This window comes from Rhamphochromis sp. 'chilingali', assembly GCF_963969265.1.
Source record: "Rhamphochromis sp. 'chilingali' genome assembly, chromosome: 15".
NCBI lineage: Eukaryota > Metazoa > Chordata > Actinopteri > Cichliformes > Cichlidae > Rhamphochromis > Rhamphochromis sp. 'chilingali'.
In genome coordinates, this window is record NC_137942.1 from 1,345,431 (window position 1) to 1,367,930 (window position 22,500).

General features: G+C 48.1%; 1 protein-coding gene across 3 annotated transcripts in view; it reads left to right on the plus strand.

The window, feature by feature from the left end:
• Positions 1 to 22,500, plus strand: part of LOC308410829 (CASK interacting protein 2) — a 60,722-nt gene that overhangs the window by 3,607 nt on the left and 34,615 nt on the right. For all 3 annotated transcript variants that reach the window (XM_080904478.1, XM_080904477.1, XM_080904479.1), the window contains one exon: positions 1 to 213. This exon is cut by the window's left edge and continues 180 nt beyond it. In XM_080904478.1, the coding sequence (XP_080760604.1) occupies positions 120 to 213 (94 nt within the window). In that variant the 5' untranslated portion in view covers positions 1 to 119. The remainder of the gene's footprint in view (positions 214 to 22,500) is intronic.

Below are 22,500 nucleotides of genomic sequence, written 5' to 3' on the forward strand. Positions count from 1 at the left end.
GGGAGGAAGTGGAGGTCTCACCTGAGGCAGGTGCACGTCTCCGGTGCTCAGCATGAGGCCCTGAGGAGGCAGCGGGATTTACTGTGAAGCTGGTTGGATTTTAAGGAGGAGGAGGGAGCATGGGGAAGGAGCAGGACCTCCTGCAGGCGGTGAAGAGTGGAGACCTGCTGTCCACCCAGAAGCTGCTGTCCAAGCTGAAGACCAACAGGAACAGTAAGTACGCCGGAGCCGATTATTCAAAACAGACACTCAGAAAACGAATCAAATGTCTGAGCTGCTCGTGTAAGTGGGGCGAGGTAAAACTGATCTAAGGTCAGACGCATCCCAACATCGACCCGTCGCACCATCAAAGTCAAAGAGCTCCTGTTTCTGTTAACATGGGACGTGTTTAAACATGTTTCTGTCCTGCTGTGACTAAAATCAGAGTTTATGGCGTTCTGATTTTGTTACACACTTTAGATGAACGTGGGAATGCTTTTTTCTCTGCACTCGTGGCTACGGCTCGGCCATATTATACCGTTCACGGTAATACCGCTACAGTGTTAGGCAATGATAAGAAAATGAAATACGGCGATAGAATATGGGTAAAAAGCGCATGCGCAGTGCCTTTGTTTTCATACGCTAACTAATGGCCGAAAAGCATGGCGGCGACGGAGAATGAGAAGGGAGAAAGCGGATCGTTGAGTGAAACGGATGAACCAGAACTGGTTTGTAAAAATGCTGCAACTTCAGGTTTAGCTTTCGTCCGTCAGATACACAACAAAGCAGATTTTTTGTAGAACATGCAAGCGGCCGTCGTTATTGCCGTACTTGTTGGACTAAGGTGCTCGTAAATCTGGGAGTAATCTGGGTCCTAAAGTCAAACGAACACTGCAGCATCACTGAGAGTTAAACTGTCTAAATTCTTTCATCTTTAATAAAATGATCAGCGTTGCTGCTTTACCAGGTGTAACTATGAAGTTTAACATCCAGGCATCCATGAAAGCAAAAGTTATTACATTTAACGGAGTTAGAAGTTAGCAGGAAGTTAGCTCGCTAGTTTCGCTAGTTACCTAAGCATGACATAGCATGTTCTGACTGAGAGATTTCTGAAAAAAATCAAACGTACAGCTCTGCTATCACTTCCAACATAAATGAAGACAGGAAACTAAACAGCAGTGACGTTTGTAGGGTTACTGAAGTTGGGCTAGCTGGTATATAATGATGTGCTACGTGATCGCTAGCGACACAGCTATGTTAGCATAACATAAACAGTGAAGCTGGAGGACGAACACTAACACTTTTCCACTTATAAAAGTTAACGTGAAGGTTCCTGATAGTTAGAGACAAATGCAATCGCATGGCAGGATGCTGTAAACGGACCAAACTTCAGTCAGGAGAACAACTGAGATAATCCATCCACAATACGAGGTTAGTCATTCATATACTGCAACAACATGGGAATAGAGCAGCTGCAGAGAATTCAACATTAATGAATCAATGGTACAGAAGTGGAGGAAGCAAGAAGAATGAGTTTAATAAAGTTTGATTTATCTGACTGCTTTGTTTTGCTTAATGTGCATTATATTCCCGTGCACCTTATGGTCCGAAAAATACGTACTGCACACTGCAGTTTAATGTTGCAAAGCTCCTCTTTTTAACTTCAGTGGATATTATACATGGTTAACTCAGGATATGTCAGCACATTTATATAGCTTTAATGCACATAAAAACAGCTGCTTGTTTAAGTGAAATAAATGGATGTTTTTTTGCACTAGTAAAGTTGTGGAGTTGTATTTTGTCTCGCATCAGTTATATCGTCAATTATATCGTTTTTGCAAATTTTCAAATATATATCGTGATAAATATTTTTGCCCATATCGCGCTGCTCTACTGGTGGCCTTTCTCAGTAACAAACGTAAAGAAACTGAATCACGGCATCGGCTTGTGTCATAAAGCTGCCAACTGTGCAGGGTCGTCACAGGGCTCGGAGAGGCTCCTGCTGCTGTCACACAGACTGAAAGTCTCCGGACGGTGATGCCGGCGTTTCCTCTAACAGCAGCTCAGATGTGGAGGAAGCACTTTTGCGTCTGTTCTCTTGCGTCGGGTTTTTGGGGTTTAAGTGTTTTCATGTCAGTGGAAAGTGTGAAACCAGAGCTGACCCAGATACCTGCCGTGGGTTCGGCTTTCTCTCATCAGACGCTCCTCAACACTGGCTTCGCTGACAAACTGAACGAAATGACTTGACCTAAGGATCCGCAGTGCATCGCACAAACGTGTGCGCTGTGGGCCGTAGCACACGTTCACTTATTCTCCACAAACGTGTAAACTGTGCTGCCTTCACAGTGTGGAGCATCTGCAGGCTTTTGCACACGTCTGTCCCCGAAATTGATGTTGGGAGCACGAGAGAGAACGGCGTCGCAAATCTTGGATACAACAGAAATGTTTGTTTGTAAACACGTTGATTTGGATCAGGGCCCTGTGCTTCGTACGTCGCTTACTACATCCAAGATCAAATGAAACATCCAAGACCAAATCATCGCGCTAACTCTGAGCTCGCTATTCCGGTTCCCCGAACACACCTGTTGTTGACGATTAGTATAGCTAGATGAAGTAATGTGAGATCACTGGGTGGCCCAACAGGAGCTACGCATCGATAGTAGAAACATTGATCGGCAACCCTTTGATTGGTCGGCGAAAATGTCGAAGGAGCGCGCTCGGTATTTTTCGGCAGCAGAGCAAGAACTCCTGAGTGAGGGATTTCAGGAGTTTCAGAGTTTAATCAGAACGCAAGGGAACACTGCAAAGGCTGCAAAAGCAAGGAGAGAGGGCTGGCAGGAAGTTGCTGACAAATCAAACTCGTAAGTAATTCAATAATAATAATAATAATGGATTGGATTTATATAGCGCTTTTCAAGGCACCCAAAGCGCTTTACAATGCCACTATTCAGTCACTCTCACATTCACACACTGGTGGAGGCAGCTACAGTTGTAGCCACAGCTGCCCTGGGGCAGACTGACAGAAGCCAGGCTGCCATATCGCGCCATCGGCCCCTCTGGCCAACACCAGTAGGCGGTAGGGTAGATTTATTATATCACACCATATTATCCAATATTATATTACATTATATTATATTATAATATGTTATATTATATCCTCTTTCACATTAGAGCCACGACAGGACCCACTAGAACATGGGAACAGGTAAAAGTGAAATATAAGAATATTCTACAGAATGGTAATATTTATCACTTATATTGCTTTTAGTCTCTTGGAAAGAGACCCTGAAATACTCTGTTTGTTTGTTCATAACAGCAACCAAGAAAAGGGCAGAGCAAAAAAAGACAGGTGGTGGTCCTGCACCCCCTCGTCAACAAGTTGGTTAAGTGAATAATACCCTCACGGGAAAATCGATATCTCTCTATGAGCACACTGTCGCGCTGAGCTAAAGGATCCTGTCTGTCCCGCAATATACGCTGAATTCTGAAAACTCTCCTTATCAATCTTGCACCTTCCGCAATGGGCTGCTCGCGTAAACGGACAGGACATGGCTGCGACAGGCTTCCCAAATCCACCTTCGCTTTTATAGCCGTGGTCTCTCATCTTGATTACACGAAGTAAATTACAATTACTACTCTGAAATATGAATTACATCTGTAATAATCACATACATGTAATAGAATGTTAATAGTTCATTTCCCTTTTTTAGGGAATGACCTGTATGTATCTGTGTGAAATCAATAAATGGATCAGGTGCTGCATTGTCTTTAGTTACATTGATGTTATTTATTTATGGTGAAACAGTGGTGGAATATCGCTGTTGCTTTCGTATGAATGACGCGGACATACCTGCGTGGCCGCGATCTAATCCTGTTTACATAAAGTAAACCTGCTCCCCAGCAGGTTTACGCTTACGGCTCTGTTGCTATGACAGCAAGTCCCGGATGAGCTTCGGGGAACCGAACGATCCAGGATCACGCGAAATCGTCAACAATCTAATCCAGCTAACTCACTTAGCGCGGTACGAAGAACAGGCCCCTGGTCCATGATGTCAGCCCTGCAGAGCACAGCGCTGAGCTTCGATGGAGACGGGTTACTCAAATCCACACAGACAAAACTTTATGGAGCACAACTTGAATATGCGAGATGTAATCTGCTGCTAAGTTTGGCCTCTTATATCAAAAACCTTTGTGAATATTTCAGCCGTGTTTCAGATAAAAACCTGAAGCTTTCACTTCGTGTTCTTACTCTCAGAAGAACTCAGACTGTAATCACAGGTGTGTGTGTGCGTGATGAGCCTAGTGGTCGAGAGACAGGAGACAGGAAGGGTAACTGGTTAGCAGCAAGTGAACTTTCAGAATAAGAGTGCAGGGGTGGATGAGCATCGCCATAAGACAGGATGTTCCAAAGAAGTCAAACATTTGTTTAGTGTGTGAGTTAAAGGAGGCGCGTGGCTCAAACCAGTGCTGTGTTCGTGTCAGCTGTGTGTGTTTGGTGTTGTTTGCCGCCACAATCACAGTGTCGCGTCATTTCACAGTAACAGGTAATCATGTAGCGTCTCTGAGGGGCGGTTCCCCAGCTCCCTCAGGGAATTCCCGCGCTCTGTCACATGACCCCCACCAATTGTTCTCACCTTGGCGCGCCCGATCCATCACCTGAGCACATCACGCCACCGCTCCTTAAACTGCTGTCTCACAGAGGTCAGAGGTCAGATGTCCACTCGCCTCCGTTTTTCGCATTCGTCTGATTTTCAAGTGACCCGGACTCGTCCTCCTGACATCTGGCGCTCTGATGTCGCCCCCGACCGTTATCACCCAAATCACAAGGAGCTCCCAGATGGTGGCCGGCCAGGATTAAGAGGATTTATACTGCTGGTTGGGGGGGGGGGCTCTGTTTATCTGATGCTGAAGAACCTGCTTCTCAGAGCTCTGATGTTTACAGTCAGCACGCTGACTCTGCACTGCTTTGTTGCTCAGATTAGACCAAGACTAATCCCATAAACTCAGTTCAGGCTTTGTGCGTCGCAGGTCCATCGTTAGTTTGGTGTTTCTGCAGGTTTTGGACGCAGCAGCTGTTGGATCATTTCACAGCGTTATTCACTGTGGGGAAAGTTCCCTTTGTATTAACTGTAAAAATGGAAAGAAAGCTGATCTGAAGCTGCTGCAGAGCGGCAGCGTTCACCGTTTCTTATGTTTGGAGTCGACCCAGTAAACGATCGGGAGCATCGCCCCGTCTGTGCTTTGTGACGGAGCAGAGGAAAAGCCAGAGTCCCTCTCAGTGACTCAGGGGGTTTTGTCTCAGTTATAAAAGCAGACGTGAGTCATGGTCTCTGCGAGGCTGTGTGGCAGCTTAATGGCTCTTTGTAAATAATGTGAAATTAGTCATCGGGAAGCATACAATGCAACGCTGCAGTGGAGCTTTTCCTTCTGGGAAAATCCCGGTTCCCCTGATACAGGTCCTGAGACCTGTGAACGGCCCAGAGAGCGTTTGGCTCCAGAAGAAGGCCGGGTTAGAGCGGAGCGCTCTCGGGTGTCGGGTCCGGGTAAAGCGTGTTTCGTACAGAAGCGTGTAGCGTGCCGGGCTGTGGTGTTCACGTGGTCAGGTGTGCGTGCAGAAAGACTGAGCAGCTCGCTGCTGTGAGGTCACATCGGTGCAGCAGGTGGATTTTTTCATCTTATCTTCCCTGCACTCGTGCTCCACGCAGACTTTTTATCTTCTTCTACATTTCCTGCTGAGCGCCTGTAACTTTCCCCCACAGAGATCACAGCTCTCATCTTAAAGAACTTTCACTTTCTCATTTTGTGCTGCTGATGAAATCTGATGTTTCAATTCTTCGTCCTGAGTCTGAGAGGATTTTAGACCTTTGAACACAGGAAGACCTCGTCTCACAGCATCAGTGTTCTTCTGACTGAACCCGATGTCGCGTAAAGCCGTCGGAAACACAATGGCGAGCGGCGTGTCGGAGGCTCTGCTGGGACAGGGAGCGCGGGGGCTCGTCAGCGCCCACATGCTGCCTGTTTCGTGTTTTATTCAGGGGTTTGGGTTCAAACTCAGCTCAGCCAATCACGCTGATCGCTGCTGGCAGGTCTCCCGTCCTCTTCTGGACTACTTTCACGCTGCTGCTCCTTCAGTTTCCTCCTTTAAAGACGTCTCCTTCTGCTTTCTCGCGCCGGTTCTGGTCTTTATCGGGAGTTTCAGAGCTTTTTAAAAGCACCTCATCAACTTTCTCCCGTCTGCGCTGATGTGTGGAGGAGCTGGAGGCAGGAACAGACTGATGGAAGACGACGAAAACTTGAATGAGAGAGGAGGAAGGATCTAAACAGGAAAGAGCTCTCTCCAAAAATCCCTTTCTCTCTCTGGTGCACAGCTCAGCTGGAGCTGCACCAACGTCGAGTTCAGACGATGTCCATCACATCTCATTACGGTGTCTCTGAGCCATGAAGCCTTTATGTCGTCTCCTAACCTCACAGACGCACGTTTGTTGTTTGTTTCTATAAATTTGGCAAAAATTGACCCAAAGGCGTCGAGCCTGAGCAGGAAGCGTCAGGTCGGACCGGATTCTCACTGCCGTTAACGCCTGTAAACCTCAGAGACACCCGGGTCTCGCAGTCACGATGATCCTCGCTTTTCCTGCTGACGGGTGGGAATAAATGAGTTGCGGGTCGTTTGAAGCGGGAAGCATTTCAGGGCTTCACACGGTCGCGCTGATCCAGCTTTCCTTTGCTCGCTGCTCTGAGGCGGAGGTTGGCACATACAGCGGGCTGTTTGTGCAGCCAGGCGCTCGAACGAACACCAGACTTTTAAAGTGAAGGGTTAATGAGCGGGAATTTTTCACTCTGCTCCACAGCGATTTGAGGGGAAGTGTTAAAAGCTTTCAGACAGTGCGTGAAATTCTTGCTCTGTGTTTGAGCTGCTGTTGTTTGCCGATCGTACCTCTGAAAAGAAGCGCAGGAACAAAGCTCCTGTGTTTGGGGCCGAGGGGCCCCTCAGGACCCCTGGCTGTCAGGGGTTTTAGTCCTAATGGGAAGAAACATGGAGAAGCCTTACTAAGGTTTTATTTTTCTTTAAACTGAAGGCCTTGCTCAGAGTAGAAGTCAACATAACTGAGAAACAGGAGGCAGCTGGTGGGGTGGGGAAATCCTGCCCACCGGGACGTTTCCCGGAGCCTGCTGGTCATTTCTGCTGGAAATCGTCAACTTGACCAGCGATTTTGTGGCGGCCGTTTCAGAATCCACAAATCTGCATTGCACTCAGAGCACTTGGGCAACATAGACGTGCTTCACCAAAGGACAGAGTCCAAAACCTGGAAACGCGTCACCTGATGAAATGGCTGATCCACACCTGAATCCAGTCCAGAACCAGGAGCTGAACCCTGCCAGCCTGTCTCACAGTGCTTTAGGTCGGACATGAAATAGATCTGCATACTTAAAGATAATAATTTGAATATCTGGCTTCGCTCTGTATCTCCTGCTTATTAAAAGCTGTAACTGTTGCAAAGTAAATTTAAAAAATGTAATAACTGAATTAAAAGCTGATTAAACAGAATCAACAGTCAGCTGATCGGTGAGTCGTCCGTGTGCTGATGAAAACAGATATTGTGATGCTGAATCATTTGTCTGGAAGAATGTAAATACAGAATATTAGAGGACCTGAAACGGAGCCCTGCGGAACACCACAGCTGTTCATACATGTGCTGCGTCCCATCTAAAGATAAAGACGTGATCATATCAGTAAACACTGATGTGATTGATATCTAAGGCCTATAAGTGAGTTTCTTTGCTGCCTTGTGGTTGGTCAGTTACAGATATTCGCCACTCAGTCCAGAGAGCATCTTTTAACCAGCGGGTGTCTCCTCCGTCGGCCCACCAGAGCAGCCGCGACTCGTTTCCTGAGTGAAAGGCTGTAACTCGGCTCCTTGCTTTTTGCATAAACACCTTCTCCACAGTAATGAGACCGGTGTCTTCCAAAATAACCCGCCTCTGAGCGCGCTCACAGCAGCGGGGCAGGAAGCTGTAATGGTTCTGTCTTCACTTTTTATAGAGGCTTTGAAATGGAAACGAGACCATAGTGAATTTGGTCTGAGGCTACGTCCTGCGCAGCGGGCTGCAGGCTGCTGGAGCTTTTCTTTATTTGCTGTTACGTAACAGATGTTCTGCACTGCGCTCTCTGCTCGGCCGCTTTCCTCTTTTGTGAGTTTCAAGCTCGATTCTTTTCTTTATGTCCGTGCAGCTCAGGGGTCGCTGAAGGATGGCACGCACGTTTCCAAGTGTTCCTTGTCCTCTCAGCTTCAGTGCTGTAAAGACGTCACGGAGGCTCTTCGAGGTCGCTGTGTTTCTGCAGGGTGTGAGGGGCAAAGCACAACAACACAAACACTGCTCTCACCTGTTCTGAGCGGCCACCTGTCCCATAAGCCTTAAAGTTTACCCAGAATGCACTTTGTGAATCAGCCAACATCGTGTGTCTGCATCACGTGACGTGAAACACCGTGGTGGATCCTTTGCATGATGTCACAGCTTTTGTTTTTAGACGGGTTTGCGTGCAGGTTTCCACAGCAGCCCTGTGAGATGTCTGAAAACACAGCAAGCGTATGAATTTCCTCCTAATTAAAAGCGTAAAACTAGGCCACTCAGAAGGGCACATCTTCTGAGGGTCAGTGCCTTATTTTGCAATTTTAAAGCGAGTGAGTGGGATAAACACCTACATTTTTGAAGGTGGCCTCCTCAGTCCCGCTGCTCCGCCTCCATCAGGAGTCATGAAATGGTATTTAGTGTCTTCTTTTATTATTATCTTACTAAATCTTTTGTGCATCTGTGGCTCCAGTCTGCTCATTAACAACTGCCTTTTTTGGGGCTGTGGTGCAGCAGCTTTGCACGAGTCACAGTTCAAAATAATCCTTCTTTATCTTATCCTTGGCCTTTGTGCAGCCTTTAAGTTCATCCTGTGTTTAAACACGAGCTGTTTTGGCTCCTCCCCCTTTAAGGACTTCCTCTTTTTAAAGATTGGCTGACTTCTGGAAGCCTGCTGACAAGAACCAGCCATGGAGTGAGTTTCAAGTGCTGGAGTTAAAGTCGGCTGGACTTCTTCAGCTGTTAAGATTACCGTAACCTGGGTGATGAAGAGCCCAGCTCAGGAAACGAGTGTTGGTGTCTGCGTCGTTGTTTCCACATGTCCTTGTTCCTGAAGGATTTCCTGAAGATCATTTTCAGCGCTCTAAAACAAACATAAACAGCCTGGCTGCTTTAGCTCCGCCCCCTGGCTGCTGCTACAGTGGAGGGTGTCGGTGAGGTCAGAGGGGTGATAAATACACAGATCCACAGGTTGTTTTCTGCTCTTAGACGTTAAGAGGTCAGACAGATGAATCTTATATGATCAGCCCAGGCAGAGATATGACGTTCAAACCCTCCGTGTACAAGAGGCAGCCAATCAGAAGAAAGCTGGCTTAAAGGGGAGGAGCTAGAATGCTTTTTTTCTGATTGTATAAAATAAAGAAGGATGATTTTGAAGTGAGTAGATCCCGAGGACCCTACCGGTGCTAACAACGTTCCTGGTGAAATGGCAGATCGGTGCTGAGGAGCTTCCACCTGAAGCCAGCTGTGATCTGTAGCTTGCTTTGAGCCGGGCCTCTGGCAGCAAACCTTCTCAGAGGGAAAAGTTCACAGTGTTGGTCCGACTCTCATTCTGTGCTGTTAGCGAGACTGTCCTGCGTCTGACTTATGAGTTCTGATCTGCCTCTGACTTTGTTTGAGGAACCGTTCCCACCACTGAGCACGAGAGGAATTCACTGCACTCTAATTTAGGTCAGGATTGTGGTGAGATGCTAAAAAACGAGGCTTTATTTTCCTGGCCTGTGCACGTCTGTCCAGATCTGCTCGCTCTGACACTTTAACGGCGATAAAAGGCTCAGAGATGAGTGCGGTTTGAGGCCGCCGGCCCAGCGTGAAGTCCCGCTCACAGCTGCGAATTACGAGCTCCAAGTTTTACTCAGTTTTCTGCTTCTCCAGCACCCACTCCCACCCGCCCCCTCAGCCCCTGTGTTGTATCTGTGCCAGCTATTGTCCGTGTAGCAGAGCAGCGTTTGAATGCAGAGGGGAGAATAGAGACGCTGATGTCATGGCGCTGGTATGCAAAGCCCACGGCAGTACCTTCGATCTGCTCGCTGAGGCTGGAATTTGACTCTGGTGAAAACCAGCCGCACACGGAGCGTTTCCTGAAGTCTTCAGCCAAAGAGAGGGAGGCGAGGGAGACCGGCGAGGCCTCGCTGCGCTGCCAGCAGATGCTCGCTCCTGCAGAGAGAAGAGGATGAAGCGCAGTCACACCTTTACGTTGATTAGGCTTTCTCACCTCTGCTGTGGTTCAGGTTCAGGCTTCTCAGGTCACAGCTGTTTCCTTCTCCTGGATTAGCTGGTCATCAGACCGTTAGCTGTCTTCAGCTTTCAGTTTCAGGGTTTGGATAATAATCCTTTGAACATTAAATATCTGCCATCTCAGCAGGCTGGTGCTTATGATACAGGATGTACAGATGTTACACATCGTTTCAGAGGCTGGTAATTCAGCTCTGTGACACTCATACACTTCCCCTCACATACAGGACGTCAGAAGCTCAGAGAGCTAAGGTTTACAAAACTTCTTTAAATAATTCATTATCGGCGATCGTGGCTGAAGAGTTGGGCGTTCGCCTTGTAATCGGAAGGTTGCCGGCTCGAGTCCCGGCTCTGACAGTCTCGGTCGTTGTGTCCTTGGGCAAGACACTTCACCCGTCGCCTACTGGTGTGGTGGTCAGAGGACCCGGTGGCGCCAGTGTCCGGCAGCCTCGCCTCTGTCAGTGCGCCCCAGGGTGGCTACAATGTAGCTGCCATCACCAGTGTGTGAATGGGTGGGTGAATGGGTGGATAACAGGTTGTGTAAAGCTTAGGGACGAGTAAAGCGCTGTACAAATACAGGCCATTTACCATTAGCCTTAAAATGTAACATTCATTCACCTCACTGTTAATCATCCACTGGTCATTCCTCCTAAACTCATGGAAATCACATTAGAGCACTAAAGGAAGGCTGCCACGCCCGCTGACCCGACCCCCAACCCCTCAAGACTTCATTCAGACATTAAACCCTCATTCAGTGTTCTCATATTTGTTTTTGTCACCTCATTGATCAATCACAAGTATAAGAATAAAGTGATCTCTGTGGCCTAAACTGTGAATGTCAGTTCATGTACAGTGGGGCAAAAAAGTATTTAGTCAGCCACCGATTGTGCAAGTTCCCCCACCTAAAATGATGACAGAGGTCAGTAATTTGCACCAGAGGTACACTTCAACTGTGAGAGACAGAATGTGAAAAAAAAATCCATGAATTCACATGGTAGGATTTGTAAAGAATTTATTCGTAAATCAGGGTGTAAAATAAGTATTTGGTCAATAACAAAAATACAACTCAATACTTTGTAACATAACCTTTGTTGGCAATAACAGAGGTCAAACGTTTACTATAGGTCTTTACCAGGTTTGCACACACAGTAGCTGGTATTTTGGCCCATTCCTCCATGCAGATCTTCTCGAGAGCAGTGATGTTTTGGGGCTGTCGCCGAGCAACACGGACTTTCAACTCCCGCCACAGATTTTCTATGGGGTTGAGGTCTGGAGACTGGCTAGGCCACTCCAGGACTTTCAAATGCTTCTTACGGAGCCACTCCTTTGTTGCCCGGGCGGTGTGTTTTGAATCATTGTCATGTTGGAAGACCCAGCCTCGTTTCATCTTGAAAGTTCTCACTGATGGAAGGAGGTTTTGGCTCAAAATCTCACGATACATGGCCCCATTCATTCTGTCCTTAACACGGATCAGTCGTCCTGTCCCCTTGGCAGAAAAACAGCCCCATAGCATGATGTTTCCACCCCCATGCTTCACAGTAGGTATGGTGTTCTTGGGATGCAACTCAGTATTCTTCTTCCTCCAAACACGACGAGTTGAGTTTATACCAAAAAGTTCTACTTTGGTTTCATCTGACCACATGACATTCTCCCAATCCTCTGCTGTATCATCCATGTGCTCTCTGGCAAACTTCAGACGGGCCTGGACATGCACTGGCTTCAGCAGCGGAACACGTCTGGCACTGCGGGATTTGATTCCCTGCCGTTGTAGTGTGTTACTGATGGTGACCTTTGTTACTTTGGTCCCAGCTCTCTGCAGGTCATTCACCAGGTCCCCCCGTGTGGTTCTGGGATCTTTGCTCACCGTTCTCATGATCATTTTGACCCCACGGGATGAGATCTTGCGTGGAGCCCCAGATCGAGGGAGATTATCAGTGGTCTTGTATGTCTTCCATTTTCTGATGATTGCTCCCACAGTTGATTTCTTCACACCAAGCTGCTTGCCTATTGTAGATTCACTCTTCCCAGTCTGGTGCAGGTCTACAATACTTTTCCTGGTGTCCTTCGAAAGCTCTTTGGTCTTGGCCATGGCGGAGTTTGGAGTCTGACTGTTTGAGGCTGTGGACAGGTGTCTTTTATACAGATGATGAGTTCAAACAGGTGCCATTCATACAGGTAACGAGTGGGGGACAGAAAAGCTTCTTACAGAAGACGTTACAGGTCTGTGAGAGCCAGAGATTTTCCTTGTTTGAGGTGACCAAATACTTATTTTCCACCCTGATTTACGAATAAATTCTTTACAAATCCTACCATGTGGATTCATGGATTTTTTTTTCACATTCTGTCTCTCACAGTTGAAGTGTACCTCTGGTGCAAATTACTGACCTCTGTCATCATTTTAAGTGGGGGAACTTGCACAATCGGTGGCTGACTAAATACTTTTTTGCCCCACTGTAAGTGGAGGCTTGATCGGCCACACAGGAATGCCTGGTCACATGTAGCAGGCTGGAGGAGGTGGTGTACGAGGGAGGAGGTCCTGGTGCTGCGACTGTCCAGATTGAAGGAGGTTTTTGTCAGCGAGGAAAAGAGGAACGGGCGTGGAGCTGAGCTCATATCCCCCCCGAACAATATGTGCCGAGTCCTGAGCCTCCTTCTTGTTTGAGGTTGGGATAGGAAGAGGAACACACACCACGCTCCACCCTGAACCACTTTACTGGGAAAACAATACTGGAAAGACCGGACAGAAGATCGACGGCTTCTGTCTGTCAGAGCATTTTTAGCTGAAATAAACAGTTCTGAGATAAAATGACTTTAAAGGGAGCTTTTAAGCCAGTTAGGCTTACAGTTACATTAGATGTAACAGGCAGGACAACCAGTAACAGGCCTGCATGTCCTGTCACCAGTAAAACATGGATAATGTTTCACTGGTAAATACTAATAAAACCCTGCTGTTTAGCACTGCCAGGCTGCATCATTTATGGGATTATTTCGCAAAAAAGTAATCTATTACACATCACATTACTTAAAAGTAATGCAGGACATTACGTCACTACACTGCCGTGAGAGTAACTAGTTACATTATTTCCTTGTTAGTGTATAAAATGAGCTGAAAGGTGTTTCTCATAATTACCAGTTAACTATAAAACCTGAGGCTGCACAATCTGTGCTTCAGTGTTAATGAAAGATGAAGAGCAGCCGGAGGAAAGTAAAGGCTGCTCGTCACTGTTCAGGCTCTGGCTGCTGGGCTGGAGTCTGCATGCTCAGCTCGATAGTCACTTTGGTTCTCAGCTAGCTCAGTGTTAGCTTCGTGTTAGCGTGCTGTCGGTGCAGATGTTTGCAGAGAGCGATGTAATGCTGTTTCTGTGCTGGATTCAATTTGAACTTTGACCTCATGATCTTGTTCTTGCAATAAAAACGATTAGCTTGAGCTCAGTTTAAGTCAGCACACAGTGTGATGTTTTTGTTAAAGTGAGCACATACTCGAGTAATCTCAGCTGCCTCGTGATTAATGCCACCTGGCCCCGTTGGTTTGGCACTCACCAGTGTGTGTTTAAAGCCTGCAGGCTGGCTATAATTAAGCTGTTCTTACACGAACAGTTTGAAGGAAAGAGTTGTGCTCCGGCACGTCCGAGCCGTTCATTCATCAGCAGCTCTCTGAGGTTTGAGTCTAAACGTGCCTCCTCTGGGACGGCGAGTGTGTCATTAACACGCTGCTGTAATTGAGTGGATGCTGGTGTTTGACTCAGTGTGCAGATGAGCCCCAGGACTGCTCTGCATGTCCAGTCTCTGTGGTGGTGCTGCTCCAGGACGTTGTCATTGCAGACCACCACCCACGGCAGGGTCCCTACTGACCTGGTTGTTTTCTGGCTCTCTCCTTCTGGTGGTCTTACCCCCCCCCCCCCCCCCTCCCCCACTGTGCTGTGGCTACTTGTAGGTCCCAGGTTATGTGGCTGTGGGGGGGCTGGAGCAATGGAGCTCTGGAGCCCTGTGACGCTGGGTGGGCTCCAGACATTTTCATACTGCTTCCCACATGTCGTGTAAGAAGTGAAAGTGTATGTAATACAGAGCTGATCTAGGAAAAGCAAAAGCATTCAGATCATAGTCCTGGTTGTAAAAGCTTCCTGACAGGATAAAAACACCAGCTGCTGTTATAATGTGAATATTTACTGTTGGCCCACTCCATTAGCTCCACCAGGCCGGGCCCTGCTGCCCCATATATTCATGAGGAGTTTGTCTCCGTGCGGTCCAGCTGCCAGCCGCTCTGGACGCTGCTCAGGCCTGTAGAGTCCTGATCAGCGTCTCCACAGCAGAGTGTGACAGAGGCGGCTGTCAGCGCACTCAGGAAACCATCTCAGCGTCCTCATTAGGCTCTGTTGACTCTGGCCTCTTGGCAAATAGCAACCGAAACACACTTCTAACCCCTCAGTGTGGAAAAAACGAAAGTTCAGGAACCTGCAGACGGTCAGAAATGCAGATTCTCCCCGTTTGATCTGAGGTTCACAGAGCCCGTGATGTCTCACTCGCTCATTTAAAACGCCTTTAACAGCTTTAAGCTCAGTGAGAGTTTTGCTCTGCGCAGGCTGCATCTGTCAGAGTTACATTACAGCCTCACCGTTTCTAAGATGCCTGTTTCCAAACAGCAAGGATGAGTTTCTCTCATGAAATCATACTTTGTGTCAGAGCTGAGTGCCACGGGGCCCACGTGGTTGTTAATCAGGCTCATTATTGTGACCCTTCATCGTGGTTGGCTATCAGCTGACCCGAGCCCCGTCCACAGAGCGGCCTGACCTGCGCACGTTTGTGTTTTCAGATTTCGGTTCAGACGATAAACGCTGAAACCTTTTGCGTGTCATGATGACCCAGCAGAGCGCCGACAGTCAAGGCTCAGGCTTTGCTTCAGTCTCCTCTCCGACCTTAAGACCGAACTGTGACCATCTCACAGGTGTGTTTGCACCAGGACGCGTTCAGGGACGCGTTCAGGGACGCGTTCAGGGACGCGTTCAGGGACGCGTTCAGGGACGCGTTCAGGGACGCTCTCCTTGTTCCTGCCTCAGTTTTTAAGCTGATTGGTTGTAAAATTTCTCCACAGGATGGACACAACAGATCGCAGCTTCTGTTTCTGTGTCTCCGAGTTTGCAGGCGCTCGTTTCTGTCAGCCCGGCCTCAGAACAAAGTCCTTCCCTGCTTCTCCTCCATCAGTCAGGGTGCGTGACGGGCCTGTTTGTGCATGCAGAGGATGCATACATCAGCTGACGGAGGCCTTCTCTGTGTGGATACTGGAGCTTCTCATAACTCTGAGGTTCCTCTGCCTCTGCTGTGGAGTCTGCCCTTTTTCACCTCTTTGGTTGATGAAGAGTAATCGAATTATTAGAAAACATCTTCGCGTCTTGTGTTTAAAAAAACAGAGTAAATTTAATGTTTGAGGTGGTAGGTCATGTCGGTTTCACCTGCCGTCAGACAGGAAGTGACACAAAGTGACAAAAGTCAAGCATCAGCAACCAGGACTGACAAATAACAGCAAGACTGGAGCAGCAGAAAGCCTCCACAGTGGCACGGAGCAGTAAAAGTGTGAACTGCTGGTGACGTCACCGTGAGGTGGGAGGCGTCCAGCTGTTTGACCGCAGGAGCAGACTGTGCTTTGATCTGATCTGCTGTCTCTGATCAGACCTGCAAACATGTCAGAGACATCGAGCTCCCGTCGGCCGGGTCATCCTGAGCTCCTGAGCCTAAAACCAGCCCGACTTTCCCGCCTGAATCTTCATGGTGGGAGGTTTCCTGAAGCCGCTCGTATCGGCTGCTCTCCTCAGATGCAAGTTCAGGTTGACATTTGAGTTTCCTTTTCCTTTCAAAATAAAGGACGTGGCTGCGTTCCTCACTGGAACCAAAGCTCACAGGTACGTCGATGGACCGTGGGCTCGTGCGCCCTTCGTTTGTCTGCTCAGGCTTGCCTGAAGAGCGTGCGTGACGGTTTTGTTGTGCGTTTGGAGCCTCTGTGGCAGACCTGTGTGTTTACATTCCCACTGAGCCCGCAGAGCGTCGGCGGTTCAGGCTGAGGCGGGAAGGCGAAGGAGGAAGGTCTTATCAGCTGTGCTGCCAGCGTGACGCCGCTGTTATCAGGCGGCCGATAGAGCGGCTCCAGCCCGCAGATGCAAACGCCTCGTGGTGAGACGTGGAACCGAAAGTGATGAAGAATTTATCGGAACTTTGTCATGAAGTTGGAGAAAAGTTTGTGCTGCGAGGAGCTGAAGCTCCTTCGATGGGGAGTGTCACACTCAGGCGATCACTTTTACTAAAACAGGTTTTACACACAGTTACGTGGACGACGTGTTTCACTGCTTCACCTGCTGACAGGAAGTGATGTCACTCTCCTCCAGACTTCATTCACCTTCACTCTGCGGTGTTGATTGGTTAGTTTGTCTTTGCTGTGTGACTTTGTGAGTTAGGTCCCGTCACGGCGTCTCCCGTCACGGCGTCTCCCGTCACGGCGTCTCCGCTGTGGTTTCCTGTCAGGGTAAAAAAACTGTTTTTGTTCACTTTGTGTTCTTGTTGTTTCCTCACATCCACAGACGTCCTGAACTGTTGTCACACTGCAGGTTAAACACACGCTCACGTAAACATCAGACTCTTGTTTTTGTACAAGAATAGATTCAGAGAAAACCCAACGATCATACGACCTTTACAGCATCAAACTATAACAAGAAGTCACTTTGAAAATAGGGACGACTTTCAAAGTGTGTGTGTGTGTGTGTGTGTGTGTGTGTGTGTGTGTGTGTGTGTGTGTGTGTGTGTGTGTGTGTGTGCGTGTGTGTGAGCGTGTGTGTGTGTGTGTGTGTGCGTGAGCGTGTGTGTGTGTGCGTGTGTGTGTGTGTGCGTGTGTGTGGACTGCAGGGTCCGGACTGTAAATTAAGAGAGTCAGTCTGAGGAAGTTTCCTCGCTCAGTGATTTTGTTGTTTCCTTCAGGGCGGGGTCTGCTGCTCGCCCCCGCCCTGTGGAACAATAGTGTTGGGACAGGAAGTGAGGAAGGGCCACGGCTTTGTCCCTGAGAGCCGAGCCTCCGTCAGCACAACACCACCCCCTCCTCTTCCTCCCACACCGAGTCACGGTCAGGTTACAGCCCGATGCCTCCGCAGCGCGCACACACACACACACACACACACACACACACACACACACCCAGGATCAGTGCCACAGGTGTGTTGTTCAAATACGTTTAAACTTTATTGCTGTCTGAGGAAGCACAACCTGCTGAAAGCAACAAAAACATCTGATAAACATGGACAAGTCTGGATTTCCTCCATCAGGTACCTTCACTGCTTTTAAGCTCCGGGCTTTTAGCTTCTTTAAAGACTGTGTTTTACTCTGAAAGGACAGAAGGGCTGATTACTTCCTTTCTGAGCTTCATGAGCTGCACTAGATCAAAGATAATATTTTTGCATCTTTGTGTTTTGGAGCAGCTGTGCATGATCCACAGTTGAAAACAATCCTTCTTTGTTTAAATGAGGCCTCAGCTCATGCTGTGTCTGAAACAAGCTGCTTACGTCAACCAGTGCGTCTCTTTTGTCCAGGCTTCAGAGACATTTTGCTCTGATTTTGGTCCTTGCTGATTAACTGCTTGAACCACAGCAGGAGAAACTGAACTGAAGCTCGCAGTAAATGCATCTTTCTGAAAATAGTCAGGCTGTAATTCAGACGCACAGCAGAGTAAACTCGTTAAACATCCGTTATGCTTTTCTGGACTTCACGAAGCTTTATTGGAGCAGATCCAGCAGACAAACACTAGACTGTTATTCTTACGTTTAATATCTAACATATGCTCGCGTGTTTGTCTGAAGCTACAGCAGATAAAACCAGTTAGTCAGTCCTGCTGGGCTCCCAGTCCAACCGTAAGGGAGGAGCGCGGGCACGAGCCTCCCCCGTGTCCTCGTCGCTTCAGACCTCCGATAAGACGTAAGGACGTCTTCATCTTCACCGCGTTGTCCTCATTCAGTCAGCAGATAAGAGGCAGACTCGTCCCGCTGCTGCTTTGGACAAACGCTCGCAGAGCTTCCTGTGTTCCCGTGCCAGGCTCTCTGAAGGCCAGGAGGAGGAGGAGGAGTGAGGAAGAGGTGCTGGTTGGTGCTCGTGTTTCCGGCCGAGCTTCATCAAACAAAACAGCTCTGTGAAGGACTCGCACTCAGACGTCACAAAACGTCATAAAACGAGACAGACTTACAGGAAGTGAGGGCCACGTTGTCTCCCATGAAACGAAAGGGACCCGAACACGGAGAGGTCAAAGTTCACCCTGCCTGACTGAAGCATTACAATGCCTTACTTATTGCAGCATGAGCGTCTCCAGCTGTTTCACAGTTGGCTAATCGGAGATGACACAGAGTGAATGTGTGATGTTTGTCGATCGTTGATGATGGTTTGAGCTCCTCGGAGTCGCAGAGTGGACCGTGGACTCCTCTGAGCACCAAACTGTTCTGGAGTCAGCGTGAGGCCGTACGACCCACACTGACGAAGTCACACAGAAACATCTCTGACCGAGAACCCGACTGCGATCAGCTGACGAGGCTGAGCGCGCACTGTTGGCCTCGCGGGCTGGTATCTGCAGTCATGTGACCTGCTGAACCACATGAAGGCGCTGGTGTTTGAACCGCACGCTGTAATCTGCAGGAGTTTCACTTTGTGCCTCTGCGTTTGGAGGAGGGCCAGCACGCCGCTGCCGGCCTCCACGCGGCTCCGCGGCGCCCCGTCCTTTAGGGCTTTGTTTTACACGCAGCTGGGAAACAAAAAGATGTGAGCCGCAGCCTGCAGACGTCTAATCATAGACGCTCGCAGCGGGCGGCTAATTTTAGCTTCAGTTTTTTTCTTTTACAACAGATCTACTTTCAGGATCCACTTCACCATCCCAAACCAGACCGCTGAAATCTGCAGACTCCTGCAGAAAACCTCCTGCTCCTCCTCGCCGTGCATTCTTGTGGCGGCTGATCCGCAGGACGCCGACGTTTCAGCTGAAATTATAAAAAGCAGAAGCCTGCAGCCTTTGCTGGGACCCGGCCACGCCTCGCTCCACAAACATAAAGTTAAAAATAACTCTGGACAAATGTGCAGCAGATGATGAAGAAGCTGCCGGGGGTCGGTGTGGATGTCAAACCTGCCTCGTTAACGTCTGATCACGTTGTCAGAGAGTGTGTGTGTGTGTGTGTGTGTGTGTGTGTGTGTGTGTGTGTGTGTGTGTGTGTGTGTTTACAGAGGAGTTTAAATGGTTTTTCTGTGACCGATGTTCTAATTTAATTTTAACTTTCAATCATTAAATAATCGTTTCAGTAATAAAGACCAATGTCACTCCTATTTCAAGCCCAGAGATTAAACACACTGCTGTGTGTCCCACCGGAGCTTCTCGTAAAACATCCTGCGCACAGATCGTTTGGCGTCCTGGAGAGATGCTGGCGGGAAGCTTCCCTGCTGACTGGAGCCAATCAGAACCAGGGGAAGCAGGTCTGCAGCCGCTCGTCTTCAGAGTTACGTTGCTGCATCAACACGTCAGTGAAGCAGCAGTAAGTCGGACTGCTATCAGTCTGCAGTCGATTGGAGTCAAGTTGGCAACTATGTGAAGTTTGCTGATAGACGTGAAACAGACTCCTCCTTCAATAGTGACGTAGTCGCTGCAGTTTTACTGCAGAAAGACACAAAGGCTTTAAACAGTATAACCCGAGCACAGCCGCTCAGTCTCTGCTGGAGAGACGCCTTGCTCGTGGGCAGAGGCTGACTTGATTACCCATCCGTCTGAGAGTGACTGCAGTGAGTCAGTCAGACCCAACTGTTTGGAGGTTGTTAGGTTGCCTCCAACCTGGCGAGGTGGGTCAAGGTTGAGAGTTGCACGCCGGTGGCCACAGCTGTGGCTGTGACTCAGTGCTTTCACTTTAACCTCCTAGGACCTGCGTCCACATGTGTGGACATCACATTTTCGGTTATTTAGACCAAAATACTCAATCTTGCTCTACAAGGGCCTGATGTCCACCTACGAGGACATTATGCTGCTGCTGTTCTATCAAAATTTTAAACGAATATCCTCGTATGTGGCTCTGAGTTTTCTTAAAAACCCTTGGAGGATCTTAAGGACATTTATTGTCTTTTGAATTTTTAGTTTTAAACCATTTTCACTGTGTTGAGTGGATTAAAGCCAAATTTGTCAAAGAATTTTTTTTTTACTTTTTTTGTTTAATTGTGGTGTAAATTCATTAAATTAGCCTAAAATGGCTAAGCTACAGCAATGCATCCACCTTTATGCCTTTGGACAAAAATTGTCCCATTGACTTCCATTATAAACGCTATTTTTCACGCCAGAAAAATTACGGTCAAAGGGATCGTCAGGTCTCCAGCTTGGGTTTCGTTTTGGACTACAGGCCTTAGAGTTGTAATTTTTTTATTTGTCCACCGGGTGGCGCCCTTGCTTCACATTTGACCTCTGCTGGAAAACAGCGGGCTGCTTGGACAGACCTGCCGGAAATGACGCCTCTTTTCCGGCGTGCAGCAGCGGCTTCGCCCGCTGATCGGGCGGACCATTTTTTGGTCCCTAGGACCATGAGAGGGTGCATTTTTTTTTTTTAGTCAACAGGAAATGACGTATTTGTTGTCACGTGGTATCGGACGTGTGGGCTGGAAAAAGCAGTCCCCGGTGATCGTGCCCCGGTGATCGTCGCGACTTACCCCGGCAACATGCACTTATTTCGGCCTAGAGGAGGAGCATTTGCCGCCTGGAGACCATTTTCTGGTCCTGAAAAAAAAAATAAAAGGCGATCGAAATGACTCTTGGTGCCAATCTTTAGTCCATCTAAAGGCCTAATTATAATAACAATCAAATATTACTTCAAATGTTTTTTTTGGAAAATATTTAGTTTTTTTGTTTTTTGGGGCTAAAAAAACAGGGCGCTCATGTAATGAAACTGGGATTTAAAGGGTTAAAACAACGAAAATATTATTAAAACTTTATATGAATATTTCAGGGAGAAGTAGTTTTAAAAGACTGACCAATTTAAAGTGAAAAAAAATATGAATATATAAAGTTTTTATAGCACTTTTTGAGGAATGGACATTTATTGTCCTTAGGCACAAAGGTGGATGTCTTTTTAAGGTACCTCCAAGGGTTTTCTTAACAACAAAAATAAGGTTAAAAAAAAATCTGGTACTTCTTTGTTTTTACATTCATCAGGTCGCAATCAGCCCAAATATCAAAGAGAAATTAAAAATGCTGCAGTGGAAGAGTTCAGGTCTTAGGGGGTTAAACCGCCTAAATTTACTTTTTACTTTTAATCGTCTTGATCGTTGAATCATTTCCAGTCATTTTCCTGCAGAAGGGATTTTTGGTCCCCGCCTGATCACCGCGCGTTAGAAGCCGACTGTTGGTGCGCGCAGAGCTCGGGAGCAGCAGGCTGGTCCACAGCCTGGGCTGTGGTCTGGTTCCCCGAGCCATCAGGACCACTGATCACCACTCCACTGATCCTCAGCACTCCAGGGCCTGCTGCTGTCAAACAAACTCATTTATGTAAAAATGAAGCGATCACATTATTGATGTGATTATAGAATTATGGCGTTTCGTTCCGCCATGACGTCCAGTCTTTCTCTGAGAGAGAGGGTGAAGTAGAGTGGTCCCGCTTCACGTGGTGAAACGCAGCGGCGGCGACTTCCTCCCTGCGTTCAGCCCGTTCCTGCATCTCCGCTCATGCTGATTTATTCCTGTTCATTCTGAAATCCAGGTCATTATCAAAGCAGCGCTGTGGTCCCGGAGGGCGAGCCTGCCGTGTTGCCCCGAGATCCTCATTACTTCAAACGCTGCTGTTGTTGTTGGTGAGAGGGTGAGGGGGGTGGCAGCAGACTCACGGTGGAGGTGGTGTCTGTGAAGTCCCTGCAGGCTGACCTTTGACCCCTGACAGTAAACGCTGCAGCTCCTTTGATCGCTGTGTTTACAGGTTTTGACATAAGAAGTCAGAAGATGTTAAACTGGTTTCTATGAGCTCCTGAACCTGCGCAGAGCTCTGACTGCTGATAACTCAGCAGGAGAGAGACGCTCCGACTTCCTGTTGCTGACCGTGGCGTTACGATGACGCGCTGATTAGACGCCATCATACCAAACAGAGCCCGGACCGTCGAGGAACCCCCTCGCTTCAAGAAGGACGG